The sequence below is a fragment of the Pongo pygmaeus genome, chromosome 19 (genome assembly GCF_028885625.2).
Source record: "Pongo pygmaeus isolate AG05252 chromosome 19, NHGRI_mPonPyg2-v2.0_pri, whole genome shotgun sequence".
In the NCBI taxonomy this organism is placed as follows: domain Eukaryota; kingdom Metazoa; phylum Chordata; class Mammalia; order Primates; family Hominidae; genus Pongo; species Pongo pygmaeus.
The window spans coordinates 72469175-72493183 of record NC_072392.2 but is presented as its reverse complement, the minus strand read 5'-3'; the positions used below and the strand labels follow the sequence as shown (position 1 = coordinate 72493183).

Sequence of the window (24009 nt, the reverse complement as noted above, 5' to 3'; positions counted from 1 at the left end):
GAGAATGAGTTTTCTGAAGCTAGGTCCCTGGTTTTACGAAGCCCCCTCTAGGATTAAAAAAAGCGGGGGGGGCGGGGGCGCCGGTCGTGGTGGCTCACATGAGGCCTGTAATCTCAGCACTTTGGGAGGAGGCTGGAGGATCACTTGGGCCCAGGAATTGCAGACTAGTCTGGGCAACATAGGGAGACCCCGTCTCTACAAAAGAAAAAAAGATCCCAGCACTCTGGGAGGCTGAGGCGGGCGGATCACTTGTAGTCCGGTGTTCCTGACCAGCCTGGCCAACATGGCGAAACCTCGCCTCTACTTAGCCAGGTGCGGTGCGGCGCGCCTGTAATCCCAGCTACTTGGGAGGCTTGAACCCGGGAGGCGGAGGTTGCAGTGAGCCGAGATCGTGCCACTGCACTCCAGCCTAAGCGACCGAGTTGAACCTTTGTCTCAAAAAAAAAAAAAAAAAAAGTTTGTACAGTGCTTTAAAGAGTTGGGTAATATGCCCTCCAGCTAAAATATACCTATTCTTAAAGATCTGCAGCACTTGTTGCTCTTGTTAATTTCTTAGACGCATAACAAGTCAGTCGCTAAAACCACTAATTAAAAGGGGTGTGAGAAAAATCAATTCATAACTGCTTTGGAAGCATACAATTAGCAGTGCTGCTGCTCCTGCCAGGACTGCTGGAATTTATTATACAGTTTCTAATAGTTCACGCTTAGGACATGATTTTGTAGTTTGTTGCTCATAGAAGGGGCAACAAAACTACAAAATCCTGTGTTATTCCTTCGTGGAAATTCGGTCATAAATTCTGAGACTTTGAAGGCCAGAGTTGTTAAAACGTAATATAATATGATACAGATCAGCTTCTATACAAGGAGCCCGGGAGTCTGATGAAGTGTTTCCATCGGGAAAACGCCCCCGCCTACTCGCTCACACACGCTTGTTTCTCCCGCCAAAGTGACGTCAGGCCGAAGCTCTCACCAAACAGCACCCTGATTGGCGGACAGGCAGGCGCTGCAGCCCATTGGGCGCCGGCGGCGGCCGAGCAGGGAAAACCAAAGGCCCTTCGGTCTCGCCCGCCCCACCCCCAGGGACGCGCGCCCCTACCCCGGCCAAAGGAAGGGTTGTCCGGCTCGAGCCCTGCACCCCCGACCCCCGGCCTTAGGTGCAGCTCCGCAGCCATCCCCGGACCAGGGCGGGCACTTGGCCTGTTGCTCAGCGCAACCACCCTCGCCCTCCCGAGCCATGCACCGGGAGACAAGCGTCCGGCACCGGCCCCCCAGGCCTCCCTGCAGCACCCCGTAATGTAATACACTGGGGCGGGGGAGGCGGCGGCGGCGGCAACCGCGGAGGCGGCGGCGGCAGCCGCACTGCCCCAATCTAGACACATCCAGAAGAGGAGGAAAATGGCTCCGAGCAGGGACCGCCTGCTGCACTTTGGGTTCAAGGCGACAGTGAGTGACAGGGGAAGGGAGCTGGGTGGCCGGGAAGGATGTGGGTGCCTTACAGGCTCCTGGGGAACAAGTGACGAGGGGCGAGGGGCGCGGGCAGAGGCTGAGGTTCTGTGCAGGCGGGTGCGTGCCTGTTTGCCCGCGGAGGGAGGAGAGGGGGACACGGGGCAGAAGAGGGGCCCCCGCGCAGCGTGCGGTCTTGCTCTACTCTCCCTCGCCGGTCCGCGAGCACGCGCGCACTCGCACCCGCCCCACAGACCCCCTTTTCCACACGCACAGGCACTTCCCTGCCTCGCCTTCTCCCGATGGGCTCGTCTGTCTCGGAGGCGCGGGGGGTCGTGCCACCGCCGCGCTCCGGCTGCTCCCGGGAGCGCCGTCAGGGCCGGCCCCGTGTGGGGGAGGGGTGGTCTCGCGGCGCCGCCGCCACGGCCGCGCTCCTCCCCCTCCCGCCCCTCCCCCTCCCGGGCGCTCCGAGGCCCGGGCGGCTCTGTCCAATGAGCAGCGGCGTTGCTGGCAGGTGGGGAGTGTTTTTGTTTTGGGTTGAAGTTGAGGCTGAGGAGAGAGCCTAGCTAGAGACGAGCAGTCGTTGCGGCCGCCGGCGCCGCGGGAGGTGGTGGAGGCCTAGCCGGAGCCGAGAGGTCTCTTGTTCCTGTCCCACGGTCCCGGCGTCACCTCTCCGGCGCCCAGTCCCCGTCCCGGAACTCCCGGGCCTGTCCTGGGCCCCCAGTCTGTGCACTCCGCTCTCCGCAGCGCCCGGCCCGGGCCGCACCCGCCGGCCCCATGAGGAGGGACGTGAACGGAGTGACCAAGAGCAGGTTTGAGGTGTGAGCTTGGGGGGCTCGGGCGGCGTGAGGAGGGCGGGTCGCGCGCTCTCATCCCAAAACGTCCGCTCCGCACGGAGCCTTCTCCCTGGCGGGCGCCGTCACCCACCCACTGGCGGGGCTGCCAGACTCCGCTCCCCTTTCTTGCGACCCAAAAGCCCAGCGCAGCCCAGTGCCCCCAGTTCCCTCGCCGGTTCGCCCCCCATCTGTTCCCACCAGCGGGCCCCGGCGGGGGATTAGCTCGGGCGCCCTAATTCCACCCTCCCCCAGGATCGCTCAGCTTTCCATTCTTTACACAACCCTTGGCTTGCCTCCTTCCACCCATCCGTCACGGCTCCGGTCCACCAGAGCCTGCTGCTTTTCTCGCTGCTACCTTCATGACGCGTTTGTTGTCTGTTGAGGGAGGAAATTAGGGGATGGGTGCCATTTCTCCGAGTTTGAGACCTTGGTGAAACTAGGGAAGTGGAGACGGTAGTCTGGGATAGAGGCTACCACGGGTTTTCGGTGCTGTGTTTGGTTTGGGTATTGTTCTGATACTTCCTCTTCTTTCCCGTTTAGTCTGTATTTCTGTAGCTCATTGTTCCTTGGGAACCCTTGGATGTCTACATGCTTTGAGATTGGGACGAAAGTTCAGCAAATCCATTCCGGTCTGTCTTTGAGGAACTTTTTCTCCTCTAGCGAGGGAGGTTTACTGTCCTGGAATTGAGGAGTGGACGGTCTTGAAAGCGTCTTTAGAGAGTAGTCATCTTGTAGGGAAGAGATTCCTTTGGAAAGTGAAGTATTGTAACTACTGATGAATTACAATAGTATAACAATATACTGGAAGGTTCCTTGAGGGTCAAGAGAAAGAAACTTCTACAGGAAGAGTAAATGTCATCTGGTCTTTTCTGGCAGAGAACCAGGCTGACCTGGGATCACTCACAGCTCAGTGGACAATCTCACTCGGTGTTTTTCTTCATCTCCATTTGAGAGATGAAATTGTAAGACGGCGAGACAAAAGTTTAAGAAACTTCGACAACTAGGTTCAGGGAGTGAAAACTTTTAAGGGTTGTCAGTTTAATCTATTCTTTGATTTCTTATTATGCGAACTGGGAAATAATTTGAATTGATGCACGAAGATCAAGATAGGAAGTGTTTAGGGTGCAGTTTAAGTTCAGAGCTTCAGTGTTACTGTTGCACTTGAAGAGTGGAGAAAATCAGAATTGGCCTTCTTAGACTTTTAGTATTTAACTTGATCACTAGAAGAAAATATTATGGAATATGTTATTTGGTGTTTAATAGGACATTGGATGGCCCTAATGTACAGAGCCCCAATAAAGTTAATTTATGATGGTTTCGTATTCAGTAGTACTGTAAAAACCCAAAATGTCACTAAAATTACTGAATAGACGTTTAGCAGTTAACAGGAATCTTGAAAGGCAGTTCCAGATACTGAAGATTTGAGTCGGGGACAGTCTTTTGCCTGTGGAATTAGCTCTTTATCAGTTTGCTGTTCATTTTAGATTGAATAATTGTTGGAAAGTATTCTCTTGTATGTGCTTTAAAATTACATTGCTATTTTGTATTTTTGTAATTCTCTTATATTTTGATTTACAATCTCTGTAGGGGTGGCATACTATAATAAAATACTAAGAAAATTTGTTGCTTTATTAAGAGGTTTCTTTTTAACTTGTAGCTGATGTAGCTGGCAACTAAAGCTTTCTAAATATGATCTGAGAAGGTAAAAAAAAGAATAGGGGGGAAATCCTTCTTGGACGGTTTCATGATTAAATAAGTGTTTGTTTATAAACTAAAAGCTGTTCACTTAGTATGATGTGAAGTGTTCCATGCCAGAATACAGATGAGAATGGCTAGAAATTATATGTGTTAATAAAGTTCATTGAATATTTCTTAAAACCATTTACCTCTTTATTGACCGAATTTACAAGGACTGAGACAATTAGTAATTGGCTTCTTAGGAAGTAGTAAATAAATTTATTGCTTATTTGTTGAAAATATTTTAAATATTTACTTTCAATCAATAAAAGATACATAAATAAAGCAGATCTAAACATTTACATCAAATGATATTTTAAATCCTCAAGATTACAGTCTGCTTCTTAAAGAACTGATAATTTTACAACTGTAAGCAGATAGCAGATCTCTCATTGAGAATTTTTGTGGATGCATGAAATCTTTATATCATAATAGCTAATTTCAAATTGTGGCTATGTAAGGTTTATTTTTCTTGGAGAAGATAACTGAAGCTCTGTGATTTTTAGATAGTTGATTCATTGAAATCCTTTTATAGGTATACTTTTATATGTTGTAACTGGAGGCCACACACCTTAAATCTCCCACTCTGGGTTAGAGCTATAGAAAAAAAAAATGTTTAAGTTAAAACCAAGGGGCCGGGCGAGGCGGCTCATGCCTGTAATCCCAGCACTTTGGGAGGCCGAGGTGGGTGGATCACGATGTCAGGAGTTCAGGACCAGCCTGACCAACCTGGTGAAACCCGGTCTCTACTAAAAATACAAAAATTAGCTGGGCGTCGTAGTGGGCACCTGTAATTCCAGCTCCTCAGGAGGCTGAGGCAGGAGAATCGCTTGAACCCAGGAGGTGGAGGTTGTAGTGAGCCGAGATTGTGCCATTTTACTCCAGCCTGGGTGACAGAGCGAGAGACTCCGTCTCCAAAAAAAAAAAAAAAAACAACAACGAGGGAGAGTACCTGTTACTAGATGTGTAGCATCCTGTAGAATAGCCAAAGTAGATTACTACTGAATAAAGAGTCTCTATTTAAGAGATCGAGAGATGTGAAAATCCATGTTTTCCTTGCTGTGTCACCTTGGCATTAAATGTATACAGTAATAACCCTTGTAGGTTAACATAGTATGTGCTGAATTGTGTTAATCAATTAAAACTTACCATTCAGATATTTTTATTATGTTATTTATAGTAAACTTTGCAGCAAATTTTAGTAATTTTCTTTCAAATTTAATGATGGTTATTGAATACTTCCTGCATGGCAGACACTGAGCCAGATGTTTTACCTCAGTTACCTCTAGTTTTTTGTTGTTGTTGTTGTTTTGTTGCTTTTTTCTTTTTTTTTTTCTTTGAGATGAAGTCTCGCCCTTGTCCCCAGGCTGGAGTGCAATGGTGCAATCTCTGCTCCCTGCAACCTCCACCTCCCAGGTTTAAGCGATTCTACTGCCTCAGCCTCCCGAGTAGCTGGGATTACAGGCGCCTGCCACGATGCCTGGCTGATTTTTGTATTTTTAGTAGAGACGGGGTTTCACCATGTTGGCCAGGCTGGTCACGAACTCCTGACCTCGTGATCCACCCCTCCACCCCCCTCCTCGGCCTCCCAAAGTGCTGGGATTACAGGCGTGAGCCACCGCACCCGGCTAGTTACCTCTAGTTTTACGATTCTGTTTTACACTTGAGGAAAGTGGAGGCCTGAGAGGTTAAGTAAAGTGTTCAAATTGCACACCTAGTAAGTGGGGGAGCCAGGATTCCAATCTGCATTTTTTTTTTTACTCCACTGTCATCCTGCTTTGTTTTTAGCATAACTAGCAAAAAGTCTATAAAATTTGTGGAAAAGAGCTTTTCCAAAGTTCATCCATTATATTTTATTTTGTATTTGCTACTCCTGGGCTCAAGTGATCTTTTTGCCGGCCTCCCAAAATGTTGGAATTACAGGTGTGATTACCACACCTGGCCGCCTTCATTTTAAGTGCCATAACTGACATTATCTTAACACTTAGTGAGATTAATGTTTAAATATCTAGAGTAGCCTTTGGGTCTAAGCTTAGATTTCTTTCAGTTAAGCCTCTCCACTTTGTCATGCTCTTAGTAGCTTCTTTATGAGGATGTACTACTGTTGGAGAAAAATTCTGTCGTAATGGGTTTATTAAAAAGCCTAACATTAAAAAACAATCATAGTAGTAACATTAACTGACATTCAGATACCATTTTACAGTTTAAACAGTGCCTGGAGATAGGAACCCCTAAGTTAGAAAGTGATATGCTCCAATTTTGGTATTTTGAATCCATGTTCATTATTGTTTTTCATTATACGTCACTGCCTTTCTTATAAATCTGTAATATTACGTGCAACCTGTAACCCTATCATGTAATATTTGTTTGCCTACTTGCTTCATTTTATCCAAAGTAACAAAAATCTGGCTGGGCATGGTGGCTTACGCCTGTAATCACAGCACTTTGGGAGGCCAAAGCGGGCGGATCACCTGAGCTCGGGAGTTTGAGACCAGCCTGGCCAACATGGTGAAACTCTGTCTCTACTAAAAATACAAAAATTACCTGGACGTGGTGATGTGCACCTGTAGTCCCAGCTACTCCAAGAGGCTGAGGCACGAGAATCGCTTGGACCTGGGAAGCAGAGGTTGCAGTGAGTCGAGATCACGCCACTGCACTCCAGCCTGGGTGACAGAGTAAGACTCTGTCTCAAACAAACAAACAAAAAACAAAATAACAAAAATCGTAAAATGCGGCGTGGCAAAAAGAGCATACTACATTTCGAGTGAAGAGACCTGGATTTTTTTTTTTTTTTTGAGCCGGAGTTTTGCTCTGTCGCCCAGGCTGGAGTGCAGTGGCATGATCTCAGCTCACTGCAAGCTCCGCCTCCCAGGTTCACGCCATTCTCCTGCCGCAGCCTCCCGAGTAGCTGGGACTACAGGTGCCTGCTGCCATGCCCGGCTAATTTTTTTTGTATTTTTAGTAGAGATGGGGTTTCACCGTGTTAGCCAGGATGGTCTCGATCTCCTGACCTCGTGATCCGCCTGCCTCAGCCTCCCAAAGTGCTGGGATTACAGGCGTGAGCCACCAAGCCCAGCAAGACCTGGATATTAATCTTAATTTTTTGCTAGCAACTAACTGTAACTTTGGTTATTTCTTTCTTTTTTTTTTTTTTTTTTTTTTGAGACGGAGTTTCGCTTTTGTCGCCCAGGCCCAGGTCAGAGTGCAATGGCGCAATCTTGGCTCACTGCAACCTCCGCCTCCTGGGTTCAAGCGATTCTCCTGCCTCAGCCTCCTGAGTAGCTGGGATTACAGGCACCCGCCACCATGCTCAGCTAATTTTTGTATTTCTAGTAGAGATGGGGTTTTGCCGTATTGGCCAGGCTGGTCTTGAACTACTGACCTCAGGTGATACACCCATCTCAGCCTCCCGAAGTGCTGGGATTACAGACGTGAGCCACGACACCCAGCCTGGTCATTCTTTTTACTTTTCTAGCTTGGTGATTTCCCTCTTCTATAAAGCAAGGGAGTTAGAATCAATCACTAAGGTACCTTTTTTCTAGAATCCTATGCATCTGTGCTTTTTGAATAAAAGCAGAGGATCATATTTCCCTGGCCATTTCTTCTGAAACAGCCACTATAATATTTAAGTTTGTAGGCTCAGTCTCAGAATACACCGTTAAGGCTGAAATAAAGACCTTTTTATCCATTAAAACTTTTATCGTCTAATTTAAAGAACATTGTGCATAGAAAATAACCGTATTTCCAAATTGGTGCATGTGAAAATGGTATATATTTTTTAGTGGGTGACAGTAATTTGTTTCTTTTGAAAACCCTTGCAATGAGATTGAGTACTGGTAAAACTAAGGAATTTTGTTTTTAACACTCTAGCAACTGGTTTGAAAGCAATTATCTAACTTATAGAAAATACATATCAAAGGCCTGGGCTTTTTGGACCCATTCAGACCACCTGTCCTTTTTGAATAGTGTTATTGATGTTTCTTTATTGTATAATCATGGGTCCTTTTACCTTTTATTTATTTATTTTTGAGACGGAGTCTCGCTCTGTTGCCCAGGCTGGAGTGCAGTGGCATGATCTTGGCTCACTGAAGTCTCCACCTCCCAGGTTCAAGCGATTCTCCTGCCTCATCCTCCCCAATAGCTGGGATTACAGGGGCGTGCCACCATGCCTGGCTAATTTTGTGTTTTTAGTAGAGACGGGGTTTTGCCGTGTTGGCCAGGCTTCTCTAGAACTTCTGACCTCAAGTGATCTGCCCACCTCGGCCTCCCAAAGTGCTGGGATTACAGGTGTGAGCCACCGCGCCCGGCCTAGAAGTGGTCACACTTTTAAAATCTTATGTTTTAGGTCATTTGTCGGTTTTAACTGTTACTGTTGATGATGCTTTTTAATCCTGATTTTTAAAAAATCCATCTCTTTTCATTCCTGAAGTTGTCTGTTTTCAAATCTTGATCTCATTTTTCTTGCAAATTTATAAGTGCTTTCTTATAGGCCAAGGGTCTCATTCCTACTCCTTAGATTACTGTTTCTCAACTGGTAACATACTGGAAACTGAATTAAAAATTTCAGTATCTGGCCGGGTGCAGTATTTGGCCAGGCACAGTGGCTCGGGCTTGTAATCCCAGCACTTTGGGAGGCCAAGACGGGCGGATCACTTGAGGTCAGGAGTTCGAGACCAGCCTGGCCAACATGGTGAAACCCTGTCTCTACTAAAAATACAAAAATTAGACGTGTGTAGTGGCATGTGTAATTTCAGCTACTCAGAGGGCTGAGGTGGGAGAATTGCTTGAACCCGGGAGGTGAAGGTTGCAGTGAGCTGAGATTGTGCCAGCGCCCTTCAGCCTGGGAGACAGAATGAGACTCCGTCTTAAAAAAAAATAAAAACGAAAAATTCTGTAATCGCAGCACTTTGGGAGGCTGAGGTGGGCAGATCACAAGGTCAGGAGATTGAGACCATCCTGGCTAACACGGTGAAACCCTGTCTCTACTAAAAATACAAAAAAAAAAATTAGCCTGGTGTGGTGACAGGTGCCTGTAGTCCCAGCTACTCGGGAGGCTGAGGCAGGAGAATGGCGTGAACCTGGGAGGTGGAGCTTGCAGTAAGCCGAGCCACAGCACTCCAGCCTGGGCGACAGAGCGAGACTCTGTCTCAAAAAAAAAAAAAAAAAAAAGTTTCAGTGATCTAACTAGTACTGTGGTTTTTGGAAGGGTATTTTTAGATGTTCAAAATAAAATATTCCGTGACACCAGGAAAATCCAGAGGAGGGAGGGAGAAGAAAGAAAGCCCTTAAAGTGACCAAATTTAGCTACTTGTGAATAGTTGTCTTTACACTGTTTTCCTACTTGATCTTCCAGACTTAGTGAGACTAAGCGAATTCTTAGATCAGACCCATCCCACCCAAATATTGACTCAGAAAAGCCAAGGCATCCAACTGTGGTTTTACAGTTTTATGTCTTAATGTAGTTGGATTCATTAGATATATAAAACATTTTTACTTGACAGCAACTAACAATAGGTGGTGGTATTGAACTATGCAATAGTATTTGTGCTCAATTCATCTTGCTTAGTTGTATAACTTTTATAAAAAACAAAGATACGTATTTAATATGATAAATCCAAACCAAATTTGCATTAGTTTTTGAAGACTTTCTCTTAATGATTTTATTGGGTATTCAGCAAAGATTAAATAATTATTAGGCATGTGAGTTATAGCTCTAAGTAAGTAACCTACTTATTCCCTAATCATGTATCTTCAAACTGATTTTATGATACTCCTTTAATAAGCTTCTTATCTAATAGTTGTAGTTAGGTGGAAATATAATGAATTTATATATCATTTTTGTCCTTGATCCCAGGAATTTCTGGTCAAAACAAAAAAGGAAATCCAATTCCATGTAAGTGAGTAATTAAGTTGATCTTAGGCATTACTATGGTGCTAAGACAGAAATTTTATCTAACAACATGGAAGTGAAGGTTGGCAATAAATATATAAAATCCCAGCCCAAACTTAATCAAATGTAGTAACCACTGTGGTGTTTGTTGGTGTGACTTTCTGATCAAGTGGAGAATGCATTTCAAAGTGAAAACTGGGGAAACATTCTGTTTATTTATTTATTTAATTATTATTATTATTTATTATTATTTTTTTCCTGAGACAGTTTCGCTCTTCTTGCCCAGGCTGGAGTGCAGTGGCGCGATCTCAGCTCACTGCAACCTCCGCCTCCTGGGTTCAAGTGATTCTCCTGGCTCAGCCTCCTGAGTAGCTGGGATTATAGGTGCCTGCCACCATGCCTGGCTAATTTTTTTATTTTTAGTAGAGATAGGGTTTTGCCATGTTGGCCAGGCTGGTCTCAAACTCCTGATCTCAGGTGATCCGCCCGCCTTGGCTTCCCAAAGTGCTGAGAGTATAGGCATGAGCCACCGTGCTGGCCTATTTTTATTTTTATTTTTTTTGAGATGGAGTTTCACTCTTGTTGTCCAGGATGGAGTGCGATGGCACGATCTCGGCTCTTCCACCTCCCGGGCTCAACCTCAGCCTCCCAGGTAGCTGGGATTACAGGCATGTACCACTACACCAGGCAAATTTTACATTTTTTTGTAGAGATGGGATTTCACCATGTCGGTCAGGCTGGTCTCGAACTTCTGGCCTCAAGTGATCCACCCACTTTGGCCTCCCAAAGTGCTGGGATTACAGGTGTGAGCCACCTCACCCAGCCTCAGTTTTACTTTTAATTTTTGATAGTAAGATACCATAGGTATACCTATTCTGGGCACTTCATGTTTGGCTTACTGTCTGTAGAGTGAGGAATTATATGTGGCAGAAAGGACAGGCAAAAAGAAAACTAAAAGTTTTAGATTAGGGTAGGTTCTTAAATGTAGAGCATTTTTTGTATATGTCACCCTTTTTTTTATAGGTTCAAGAAAAGCCAGAGCCAACACACTGTATAATGAATTGCAGTTATTGAAAAAGAGCCACTTTTGTTTTTTGTTTTCTTTTTTTTTTTTTGAGACAGAATCTCACTCTGTTGCCCAGGCTGGGATGCAGTGGTGTGATCTTTGCTCACTGCAATCTCCGCCTCCCAGGTTCAGGTGATTCTGGTGCCTCAGCCTCCTGCGTAACTGGAACTACAGGCACGTGCCATGATGCCCAACTAATTTTTGTATTTTTAGTAGATATGAGGTTTCACCATGTTGGCCAGGCTGGTCTCAAACTCCTGACCTCAGGTGATCCACCTGCCTTGGCCTCCCAAAGTGCTGGGATTATAGGCATGAGCCACTGCGCCTGGCTGTTTTCTTTTTTTTCCTTTTGTCTTCTCAGTCTCACACTGTCGCCCAGGCTAGAGTGCAATGGTGTGATCTCGGCTCACTGCAACCTCCGCCTCCTGGGTTCATTCATGCAATTCTCCTGCCTCAGCCTCCCAATAGCTGGGATTACCGCACCACCACACCCGACCAATTTTTTCTATTTTTAGTAGAGACAGGGTTTCACCGTGTTGGCCAGACTGGTCTCGAACTCCTGGCCTTGTGATCCACCTGCCTTGGCCTCCCAAAGTGCTAGGATTACAGGCGTGAGCCACCACACCTGGCCCCCTTTTTTTTTTTTTTTTTCCTTTTTAGAGGTGGTTGGGGAAAAGAAAAGGAAAGGGAGAAGGGATTTGTGGTTTGTAGCAAATGAACGATTTAAATCTTAGCTGCAAGGTTTTCCAGAGTTCTCTGTTGGAATGTTTTTTCATCTTGTTTTTTGAACCAGATCATCTATATCTTTTGATGTTATTATTTTGAAATTAATTTGGATAAGGAGACAATGACAGCTATAAGGTGATATCATCAGGATTTTATGAAGGGAATCAGTTCTGAACTATGAAACAAAATGTACTCTTATAATTTATATAAATTTGGGTTTTTGTGTGTGTGTATTATACATACTCTAGTGAAGTTCTAGTATTACTGGTGTCTGTGGGACCTTGGGTAAGTTACCTCTCTGGACCTACATTGTCTCAACTCTGTTTCCTTCTAGCATGGAAATTTTGTGATTCTCTGGAGAGAGATTAGATAGTCAGTTTATTGCCAGTGTTCTTAGATTTCTTTGCTTACATCTGCTATTAAAGAAAAGCCAGTTAGACTTTGTAATATTATCCTATGTACTGCTTTTGATTCCTGCTTGTTTCTTTTTTTTCTTAATAATTTTTTGAGACAGGTGGTCTTACTAGTTGCCCAGGCTGGTTTCCAACTACTAGACTCAAGTAATCCTCCCACCTTGGCCTCCCAAAGTGCTAGGATTACAAGAATGAGCCACTGCACCGAACTACAAATAAATTTTAAATGCTTTAGAAGAACTTACTATTTAATAGAAAAATCCTTACAGAGGGAAGAATACAACTAATGATCTTTTTTTTTTTTTTTTTTTTTTTGAGACAGAGCCTTGCTCTGTCACACAGGCTGGAGTGCAGTGGAGCTGTCTCTGCTCAGTGCAACCTCTGCCTGGGTTCAAGCAGTTCTCTGCCTCAGCTTCCCAAGTAGCTGGGATTACAGGCGCCTGCCACCATGCCCAGGTAATTTTTGTATTTTTAGTAGAGACAGGGTTTTGCCATCTTGACCAGGCTGGTCTTGAACTCCTCACCTCATGATCCACCTGCCTTGGCCTCCAAAAGTGCTAGGATTACAGGCATGAGCCACTGTACTTGGCCTACTAGTGATCTCTTTATTCATCTGATTGAGTTTTTGTTTGTTTGAGACAGGATCTTGATCTATCACCCAGGTTGGAATGCAGTGGCGACATCAGGGCTCACTGCAGCCTCGACCTCTGGGGCCCAGGCCATCCTCCCACCTCTGTCTCCCTAGTAGCTGGGACTACAGGTGCGTGCCACCATATCTGGCTAATTTTTTTTTTTTTTTAAGATGGAGTCTCATGCTCTGTCACCCAGGTTGGAGTGCAGTGGCGCCATCTCAGCTCACTGCAACCTCTGCCTCCCAGGTTAAAGTGATTATCCTGCCTCAGCCTCCCTAGTAGCTGGGATTACAGGTGCCAACCACCACGCCTGGCTAATTTTTGTATTTTTAGTAGAGACAGGGTTTTACCATGTTGGTCAGGCTGGTCTTGAACTCGTGACCCCAGGTGATCCACCTGCCTCGGCCTCTCAAAGTGCTGGGATTACAGGTGTGAGCCACCGCGTCTGGCCAATTTTTGTATTTTTTTGTAGAGATGGAATTTCGCCATGTTGCCCAGGCTGGTCTCGAACTCCTGGACCTTGGCTTCCCAAAGTGCTGGGATTACAGATATGAGCCACTGCACCCAGCCTGATTCAGTTTTTTATATTGGGTTTATTAAACAGAAATGCCTATGAGTTTTAATCTAGTTGAACAGTAATGATTTAGTAGTGTTTCAGTCTAGAATTTATACTGCAACTATTATTGTACTCATTGTTAGGCAAATATGAATAAGTGTCTCCTAAGATGAGAATCTGGCACCAAATTGTAAGTTGACATCTAAAACACTGGATCAGCAAGCTTTTACCACATCCCCCCCTCCCCCCCAGAAATGGGTCATTCTTCCTTCTCTGATATGTAGAAAATAAAGCTATGACATGATTAAACACAGACATTAAAGATGCATTTATTTATTTATTTGTTTATTTAGAGACAGAGTCTTGCTCTGTCACCTAGGCTGGAGTGCAGTGGCGCAATCTCGGCTCACTGCAAGCTCCGCCTCCCGGGTTCATGCCATCCTCCTGCCTCAGCCTCCCGAGTAGTTGGGACTACAGGCACCTGCCACCACGCCTGGCTAATTTTTTGTATTTTTAGTAGAGACAGCGTTTCACCATGTTAGCCAGGATGGTCTCGATCTCCTAACCTTGTGATCTGCTTGCCTCAGCCTCACAAAGTGCTGGGATTATAGGCATGAGCCACTGCATCTGGCCTGCATTTATTTTTTAAAACAAGCACTGCATTGCCAATACCCTTTCCCGACATTCGTCCTTATCAGCTTTTTGAAAATTGTTTGCGTGTCTTTCATGTAAAGAAAAGAAGGTCATGTTAAACAAAATCATATCACAACTTATTTCTGCCACCCACTTGTAGAAAAGCAACCTGATGTATCTTGGCATTCTCCTAGGACTGGTTAAAACTTTTCTTTAATACTATAACTTTCCTTGTACATTATCATGAATAGTAACTGCAGGGAGATAAGAAACTTCATTATTATTCAGTATTCTTAGTCACAGTTGACTAGGGTTATATAAAAGAAGCTTCCCAAATAATTTTTTTTTTGAGATGCAGTTTTGCTCTTGTTGCCCGGGCTGGAGTGCAATGGCCTGATCTCAGCTTACTGCAACCTCCGCCTCCCAGGTTCAAGCGATTCTCCTGCCTTAGCCTCCCTAATAGCTGGGATTACAGGCGCCCGCCACCATGCCCAGCTAATTTTTTGTATTTTTAGTGGAGATGGGATTTCACTATGTTGGTCAGGCTGGTTTCGAACTCCTGACCTCAGGCACTCCACCCACCTTGGCCTCCCAAAGTGCTGGGATTACAGGCGTGAGCAATACCATTTTCTCAAGCATTTATATTACTTATTTCAATAATGTGAAATTTGCATTATAAATGGTCTCAATAAATGGCGTTCTGAAGTTGTGGTCAAGATCTAGCTGATCCTCTAACCACTGTTAAATATATATTCAAATGAAATATGTAATTAACTCATCACATTACCTTTTTAGTTTTTATAATACAGATGGGACTATGCCCTGATAAACCTATGATAAATTGAAAGTATCGTAAGTTGGAAACGTAGTTAAGGCCTGTTGCGGTCACTCACGCCTGTAACCCCAGCACTTTGTGGGGCCGAGATGGCCAGATCACCTGAGGTCAGGAGTTCGAGACCAGCCTGGCGAACATGGTGAAACCCCGTCTCTACTAAAATACAAAAATTAGCCAGGTGTGGTGGCAGGCGCCTGTAATCGCAGTTACTCGGGAGGCTGAGGCAGGAGAATCGCTTGAACCCGAGAGACAGAGATTACAGCAAGCCGAGGTTGCGCCATTGCACTCCAGCCTGGGGGGGAAGAGTGGGACTTTGTCTCAAAAAAAAAAAAGTGCAGTTAATACACCTAACCCACCAAACATCATAGATTAGCCTCACCTACCTTAAGCAAGCTCAGAATCCATTAGTCTGCAGTTGGGTAAAATTATCTAACACAAAGCTGATTTATAATAAAAATGTTAAATATCACATGTAACAATGACTACTGAAAGTGAAAAACAGAATGGTTGTGCGTGTACTCATTGCAGTTTCTACTGATGCATATTACGTGTACACCATTGTAACGTCAAAAAATCTTAAGTTAAACCATTGTAAGTCAGGGAACACCTGTACTACGTACCTAGCAAGCATACAGTTTTATTCTTTTCTTTACATGTTCTGGCTGTTGTCAGATGGCTGATGTTTGGTCAGTATTCCTAGAAACAGTATTTCTTCAGAGGTGAGTTAACATAAGAACAAAAAAGCACAGGATTCAATGCAATATCAGTCTGGGAAGTAGGGGAGAATATATGTGGTCCACATAATCTTTATTGGAAATAGTGTTCTTTTGTGGAATTAGAAGTGGATACACATTTAGGTTGAAAGTCCCTAACCAGTCACATAGTACTTGTAGGTATTTACTATGCTTCATGCTAATGGTACTCTTTAAAAATGGGAATAAGATAGAGGTCTAAGCAAAAAAAAAATTATTATTATTATTATTTTTTGAGACGGAGTCTCACTCAGTCACCCAGGCTGGAGTACAGTGACGTGATCTCAGCTCACTGTAACCTCCGCCTCCCGGGTTCAAGCGATTTTTGTGCCTCAGCCTCCTGAGTAGCTGGAATTACAGGTGCACGCTACCACTTCCAGCTAATTTTTGTATTTTTTGTAGAGACTCACCGTGTTGCTCAGGCTGGTCTCAAACTCCTGACCACAAGTGATCCACCCCGCCCTGGCCTCCCAAAGTGTTTAGATTACAGGCGTGAGTCACCTCACCTGTCCCTAGACTGATTAGTTTTTATTTATTTATTTATTTTTGAGACAGAGTCTTGCTCTGTCACCCAGGCAGGAGTGCAGTGGCACAATCTCGGCTCACTGCAACCTCTGCCTCCCAGGCTCAAGAGATTCTCCTGCCTCAGCCTCTGGAGTGACTGGGAATACAGGCATGTACCACCTGGTTTCACTGTGTTAGCCATGATAGTCTCGATGTCCTGATGTCTTATCCACCCACCTTGGCCTCCCAAAGTGCTGGGATTAACAGGTGTGAGCCACCGCGCCTGGCAGGACTGATTAGTTGGTTTTTTTTTTTTTTTTTGAGACGGAATCTCTGTTGTCAGGCTGGAGTACAGTGGCGCGATCTTGGCTCACTGCAACCTCTGCCTCCCGGGTTCAAGTGATTCTCCTGCCTCAGCCTCCTGAGTAGCTGGGACTACAGGCACGCGCCACCATGCCCAATTAATTTTTGTATTTTTAGTAGAGATGGGATTTCATCATGTTTGCCAGGATGGTCTCGATCTCTTGACCTCATGATCTGCCCGCCTCGGCCTCCCAAAGTGCTGGGATTATAGGTGTGAGCCATCGCGCTGGCTGCCTAAGCAAAATTTAATGGAGAACTAGTTCAGTAAACTTTGTTGTAGCTTTCATTCACTCCAGCTGAGTTGGACTGCTCAGTCTCTGTTAATTGTTACCATTATTTTAGTTAAGGAAACTTGAGCATCAACCTCCTTGGCTGTTTTTACAGTAGACTCAAGTCTCTCAGTTTAAAGTGTTTCAGTGACATATCTTTCTTCCACCCACTTCTGTTTTACTAAAATAAGACAGTTATAGGAATAGGCCTGTGGTTTAATTTCAGATTGGAAATGGAGGTTAAACTGTTGCTTTAGTATTTGTGCTGGGAAGGGAAGTTAAAATACAATTTTCTGTTTATCTGAAAGTGAGTTTGGGTTAAAAGTAAGTCTTTCTTCTCCCCACCTCATTCCCCAGAGGTAACTATTTGTGTGTGTGTGTGTGTGTGTGTGTGTGTGTGTGTGTGTTTTCTAGAGACAGGGTCTCACAGTGCTGCCCAGTCTGGAGTGCAGTGGCACCATCATAGCTTGTGTGTGTGTGTGTGCGTGTGTGCGTGTGTGTTTCCAGAGACAGGGTCTCACAATGTTGCCCAGTTTGGAGTGCGGTGGCACCATCATAGCTCACTGCAGCCTTGACCTCCTAGGCTCGAGCAGTCCTCCCACCTCAGTCTTCCAAGTAGCTGAGACTACAGGCATGCGCCACCATGCATAGCTAATTGGGATTACAGGTGTGAGCCATTGTGTGCCACTGTGCCCCAGCAGTAACCATTGTTAATTGTGTGTTATGTATCCTTTTATAAATTTGCATCTATTTATTTTATTTATTTATCTTTTGTTGAGACGGAGTCTCTTTCTCAGGCTGGAGTGGAGTGTAGTGGCGTGATCTTGGCTCACTGCAACCTCCGCTTCTCAGGTTCAAGTGATTATCCTGCCTCAGCCTCTCAAGTAGCTGGGATTACACCACCATGCCCAGCTAATTTCTGTATTTTTAGTAGAGACGGGGTTTCACCATGTTGGCCAGGCTGGTCTCGAACTCCTGAAGAACTCGTGATCTGCCCGCCTCAGCCTCACAAAGTGCTGGGATTACAGGTGTGAGCCACCGTGCCCGGCCAAATTATGTATCTATTTCTATATTTTATGAACAAACAAGATTATACTGGACATATAGTTTAGCACCTCTTCTTCTCCACCTTTAGAAATAAGTTTTAATTTATACAAATTATATATAAATTTTATTATATTTTATTTATTTATTTATTTTGAGATGGACTCTCGCTCTGTCTCCAGGGTGGAGTGCAGTGACGTGATCTCGTTTCACTACAACCTCTGCCTCCCGGGTTGAAGCGATTCTCTTGCCTCAGCCTCCTGAGTAGCTGGGACTACAGGCGCGCACCACCACTCCCAGCTAATTTTTGTATTTTTAATAGAGACCGGGTTTCACTCTGTTGGCCAGGAGGTTTCGAACTCTTAGCCTTCTGATCTGCCCACCTCGGCCACCTAAAGTGCTGGGATTACAGGTGTGAGCCACTGCGCCTGGCCTATTTATTTTTTTGAAGAGGGTTTCGCTCTGCCACCCTGGTTGGAGGGCAAGAGTGTGATCACAGCTCACTGCAGCCTTGACTTCCTGGGCCCTAGTGATCCTCCCACCTTACCCTCCCAAGTAGCTGAAACCATATGCGCATGCTACCATGCCTGGCTAATTTTTTTGACTTTTTGTAGAGATGGAGTCTCCCTATGTTGCTTAGGCAGGTCTTGAACTCCTGAGCTCAAGCAGTCCTCCTGCCTTGGCCTCCCAAAATGCTAGGATTATGGGCATGAGCCACCAGGCCTGGCCTATAAATTTTATGTATAAAATTTACATGAATAAATTTTTAAAAAATTAAAACATACAAAGTAGCCGGGCATGGTGGCTCATGCCTGTAATCCCAGCACTTTGGGAGGCCGAGGTGGGTGGATTGCCTGAGCTCAGGAGTTCGAGACGAGCCTGGGCAACATGGCAAAACCCTGTCTCTACTAAAATACAAAAAATTAGCCAGGCATGGTGACATGTGCCTGTAATCCCAGCTACTTGGGAGGCTGGTACAGGAGAATCACCTGAACCTGGGAGGCGGAGGTTGCAGTGAGCCGAGATCGCACCCCTGCACTCCAGCCTGGGCAACAGAATGAGACTCCATCTCAAAAACAAAAAAAAAAAGCATATAAAGTATCACAAAAAGAGCCTCTGACACTACCTGTAACACTGATCCTCTCCATGCTACTCTGTACTTCAAGAGATAAGGACAGTTACAGACTTGGTGATTATCTTTGTAGGGTTTTTCATTTTTGGAGACAGAATCTTTCTCTGTAACCCAGGCTAATCTCCAACTCTGGCTTCATTTGATCTTCCCACCTCAGCCTTCCAAAATGTTAGGATTATAGGCGTGAGCCATCACACCCAACCAAGGTTTTTCTTGTCCATGTGCGTCTGTGTATGTGTGAGTGTTTACATAATTGACCTTATATTGTGTCTGTTATTCTGAAACTTTCTCTATATTTCTTAGAGGTCTGTTGGATATATTTCTTTTAATTGTTACATAGTATTCCATTATATGAATATTTCAGTTTTTCTTTTTCTTTTTTTTTTTTTTTGAGACAGAGTCTCACTCTGTTGCCAGGCTGGAGGCTGGATGCAGTGGCGTGATCTCGGCTCACTACAACTTCTGCCTCCCGGGTTCAAGAGATTCTCCTACCTGAGCCTTCTGAGTAGCTGGGACTACAGGTGCGCGCCACCGTGCAAAGCTAATTTTTTTTTTTTTTTTTTTTTTTGTATTTTTAGTAGAGATGGGGTTTCACCATGTTGGCCAGGATGGTCTCAATCTCTTGACCTCGTGATCCGCCTGCTTCAGCCTCACAAAGTGCTGGGATTACAGGCGTGAGCCACCGCACCCGGCCTTTTCTTAAATTTTTTTTTTTTCTTTTCTTAAATTTTTAAAATTTATTTTATTTTTTTAGAGACAACGTCTCACTCTCTCACCCATGCTAGAGTGCGGAGTAGGATCATAGCTCACTGCAGCCTGCAACTCCTGGGCTCTAGTGATCCTCCTACCTTAGCCTCCCGAGTAACTGCGCTACAGGTGCATGCCACCACATCTGGGCAAGTTTAAAAAAGAAAAAAAAATTTGTAGCAATGGGCTCTCCTGTGTTGCCCAGATTGGTCTAAAACTCCTGGCCTCAAGTGATCCTCCCACTTCAGCTTCCTGAAGTGTTAGCATTACAGGTATGAGCCACTTTGCCTGGCCTTTCCCCTGGTTTTGAAATGCCACATCTGCAATAAAGCTGAATACATTCATAGGTCTGTTTTGAACTAAGGCCTGTTCCTTTCATCTATTTTTTTTTTTTTTTTATTTTTAGTAGAGACGGGGTTTCACTGTGTTAGCCGGGATGGTCTCGATCTCCTTACCTTGTGATCTGCCCACCTCGGCCTCCCAAAGTGCTGGGATTACAGGCGTGAGCCATCGCACCCGGCCATCTATTTTTAATTTATAATACAATAATGTTAATGAATTGGCCTTATACATTAATTTAGGGGAATGGAATTTTATTTTTTATTTTTTATTTTTTTGAGATGGAGTCTCGCTGTGTTTGCTAGGCTGGAGTGCAGTGGCGTGATCTGGGCTTACTGCAACCCCCACCTCCCAGGTTCAAGTGATTCTCCTGCTCAGCTTCCTGAGTAGCTGGGACTACAGGTGTGTGCCACCACGCCCAGCTAATTTGGTATTTTTAGCAGAGACAGGGTTTCACCATGTTGGCCAGGATGGTCTCGACCTCTTGGCCTCGTGATCCGCCCACCTCGGCTTCCCGATGTGCTGGGATTACAGGCATGAGCCACTGTGCCTGGCCTTTTTTTTTTTTTCCCCCGCTTCAGAAAGGGTCTTGCTCTGTCACTCAGGCTGGAGTGCAATGGTGCGATCATGGCTCACTACAGCCTAAACCTCTCCACCGCTCCAGTAATCTTCCCACCTCATCCCCCTGAGTAGCTAAGACTACAAGTGTACACCACCATACCTAGCTGATTTCTGTATTTATTTGTAGACACAGGGTTTCACCATGTTGCCAGGCTGGTCTCAAACTCCTGGGCTCAAGTTATCTGCCTGCTTTGGCCTCCCACAATGTTGAGATTACAGGCGTGAGCTACAAGCCAGGCCTTATTCAGCCTTTTTTGAGACGGAGTCTCACTGTATTACCCAGGCTGGAGTGCAGTGGCACGATCTTGTCTCACTGCAGCCTCTGCCTCTTGGGCTCAAGTGATCCTCCTGTCTCAGCCTCCTGAGTAGCTGGGACCACAGGTGTATGACACCACACCCGGCTAATTTTTTGTATTTTTTTGTAGAGATGAGGTAGTTCTAGCTGTTGCCCAGGCTGGTCTCGAACTCCTACACTCAAGCAGTCTTCTTGCCTCAGCCTCCCAAAGTGCTGGAATTGCATGAGCCACTGTGCCTGGCCTGTTACTTAGCTTTTATTAACAACTTTTTTTTTTTTTTTTTTTTTGAGACAGAGTTTCACTCTCATTGCCCAGGCTGGAGTGCCATGGCTTGATCTTGGCTCGCTGCAACCTCTGCATCCCGGGTTCAAGCGAGTCTTCTGCTTCAGCGTCCTGACTAGCTGGGATTACAGGTGCCTGCCACCACGCCCTGCTAGTTTTTGTATTTTTAGTAGAGACGGGGTTTCACCGTGTTGGTCAGGCTGCTCTCGAACTCCTGACCTTAGGCAATCCACCTGCCTCTGCCTCCCTAAGTACTGGGATTACAGGTGTGAGCCACCACGCCCGGCCTGCTAGTTTTATTTCTATAGTTTTTAATGGTAGTACAGGTGAGTTTTCTCTTTCCTGTTAAATTTTTCTCATCACTTATTCAGTCAGCAAATATTTGTGGTGCACTTTTTACATACCTGGTATTCTTATAGATGCTGAGGGTATAAAAGTGGACAAAACAAAGTCCTGCTCTAATGGAGTTTAAAATCTAGTGAGGGGAGATTGACAACATAAAAAACTAAATAATATGCCAGATGTTAATGATAGTGATGGGCAAAATAAAGGGCAGGAAAAGGGGGAAGGGAGCTGGGCATGGTTCACATTTTATAGAGAATGGTAAAGGAGACCTCACTATTAAGGTAATATTTGAGCAGAGTTAATGAAATAAAGCAAGGTGTGTGGTTATCAGAGGAAAGATCATTATAGCCAAAGGACAGTAAGTGCAAAAACAAAAGTGCAGTGTCCTTGATGTACTCTTAGAACAGTGGTAGGTTACTGTAGTCAGATCATAGTGAAGTTGGGGAACAGTGGTAGGGATGAGGTCAGAGTTATTGGTGGGAATTTGGAACAGGGTGGTGGTGGTGGTTAGAGAGCAGGGCAGATAATGAATGGCCTTGTAATCCATTTTAAGCTCTGAATTTTATTCTGACAAAGTAAGCCATACATTCATAAATCTGTTTTTGAATTGTGTTCTGTTTTCAGCAGAAGAGGAACGTGATATAACTCATATTGAGTATCACTCTTGTTTTGTGTAGACTGTGATGTTGTAACCAGTGTTCTTAACTCTTGCAATAAATGAGAAAGGAGATGTTAATATTTTGCATCAAGTTGATTATAGTAGAGACAGGGAGAAGTAATTGGATTCTAGATATCTTTTGAAAGTAGAACTTCTATATATGTATTTATTTCTAATTTCTTTGTTGAGACAGGGTCTTACTCTGTCAACTCAGGCTGGAGTGCCATGATGCAATCATGGTTCACTGTAGCCTTGACCTCCTGGGCTCAAGTGATCCTCCCACCTCAGCCTCCTGAGTAACTGGGACCACAGGCACACACCACCACACTCAGCTAATTGTTAAATATTTTATATACTTATTTATTTTATGTTATTTTATTTATTTGAGACAGGGTCTTGATCTGTTGTCCAGGCTGGATTGCAGTGGTACAGTCATAGCTCACTGCAGCCTCAAACTCCTGAGGCTCAAGGGATCCTTCCATCTCAGCCTCCCAAGTAGCTAAGTGGCAGATGTGTACCACCACGCCCAGCTAATTTTTTTTATTTTTAGTAGAAAAGAGGTTTTGCTATGTAGCCTGGGCTGGTCTCAAACTCCTGATCTCAAGTGATCCTCCTGCCTTGACCTCCCAAAGTGGGATTACATGGGTAAGCCACTGTGCCTGGCCAGTTTTTTTTTTTTTTTTTAAGTAAGGGATGGGGTCTTGCTATGTTGCCCAGGCTTTTTCTTGAACTGCTGGCCTCTCGAACTGAGGCAATCCCCTCGCCTCAGCCTCCCAAAGTTAGAATTTCTATATTTGACTTTTTAAGGAATCACCAAAGTGTTTGCCACAGCAGTTACATCATTGTATATTTCCACCAGCAGTGTACAAGGGCTCAAGTTTCTCCATATCCTGCCAACAATTGTTATTTTCCTTTATTATTATTATGTTATTTTATTTTATTTATTTATTTTTTTGAGACAGAGTTTCACTCTTCTTGCCCGGGCTGGAGTTGGCTCACCACAACCTCCACCTCCTGGGTTCAAGCGATTCTCCTGCCTCAGCCTCCCAAGTAGCTGGGATTATAGGCATGCGCTACCACCCCGGCTAATTTTGTATTTTTAGTAGAGACCAGGTTTCTCCATGTTGGTTAGGCTGGTCTTGAACTCCCAACCTCAGGTGATCCGCCTGCCTTGGCCTCCCAAAGTGCTGGGATTACAGGCATGAGCCACTGTGCCTGGCCTATTTTCCTTTTTTAAAAAATTACAGCCATCCTATGGCCGGGCGCAGTGAGACTCCATCTCAAAAAAAAAAAAAAAAAAAAAATTGTAGCCATTCTAGTGGGTGTGGGTGTCAGGTGGTATCTCATTGTGTTTTTACTTTGTAATTATCTTATGAATAATGATGTTGACCATCTTTTTGTGTGCTTGTTGGCTTTGTCTATCTCCTTTGTAGAAATGTCTGTTTAGTCCTTTGCCCGTTTAGTTTTTTATTTATATTTTCAAGAGATGGGGTCTTGCTGTGTTACTCAGACTGATCTCAAACTTCTATGCTCAATCTTCCTGCCTATGCCTCTCAAGTAGCTGAGACTACAAATGTGAGCTACCACACTTCTGTGCCCATTTTTTAATTGGGTTAGTTGTATTTTTATTGTTGGGTTATAAGAGTTCTTTGTTTTGGATACATTCGTATCATTTTAAAATAATTTCTATGCATACCTTGATTTTAGTTGTTGAAAACAGAACATTTTGCATATTATAATGTGGCAACTTTGGAAATTACATTCACTTCCCTCCCAGTTAGTTCTACTTGTTGTATTAATATTGTTTGTTTAGTGTCTTTCCCAAACTAATTCTGTACAGTCTGTATTTGTCATTTGTGACCCTAAAATCTCTGTCCTTTTTTCGGTTGG

At 44.6% G+C, this 24009-nt stretch overlaps 1 protein-coding gene across 2 annotated transcripts in view; it reads left to right on the top strand.

The window, feature by feature from the left end:
• The first annotated feature begins 978 nt into the window (after nucleotides 1-978).
• The window catches only part of FBXL20 (F-box and leucine rich repeat protein 20), a 136853-nt gene continuing 113822 nt past the window's right edge, over nucleotides 979-24009 (top strand). The window contains exon 1 of one of the 2 annotated variants that reach the window (XM_054457226.2): nucleotides 979-1443. In XM_054457226.2, coding sequence (XP_054313201.1) covers nucleotides 1396-1443 — 48 coding nt within the window. In that variant the 5' untranslated portion in view covers nucleotides 979-1395. Of the gene's footprint in view, nucleotides 1444-1926; nucleotides 2263-24009 lie in introns of those variants that run through there. The other variant, XM_054457227.2, reaches the window with a different exon arrangement.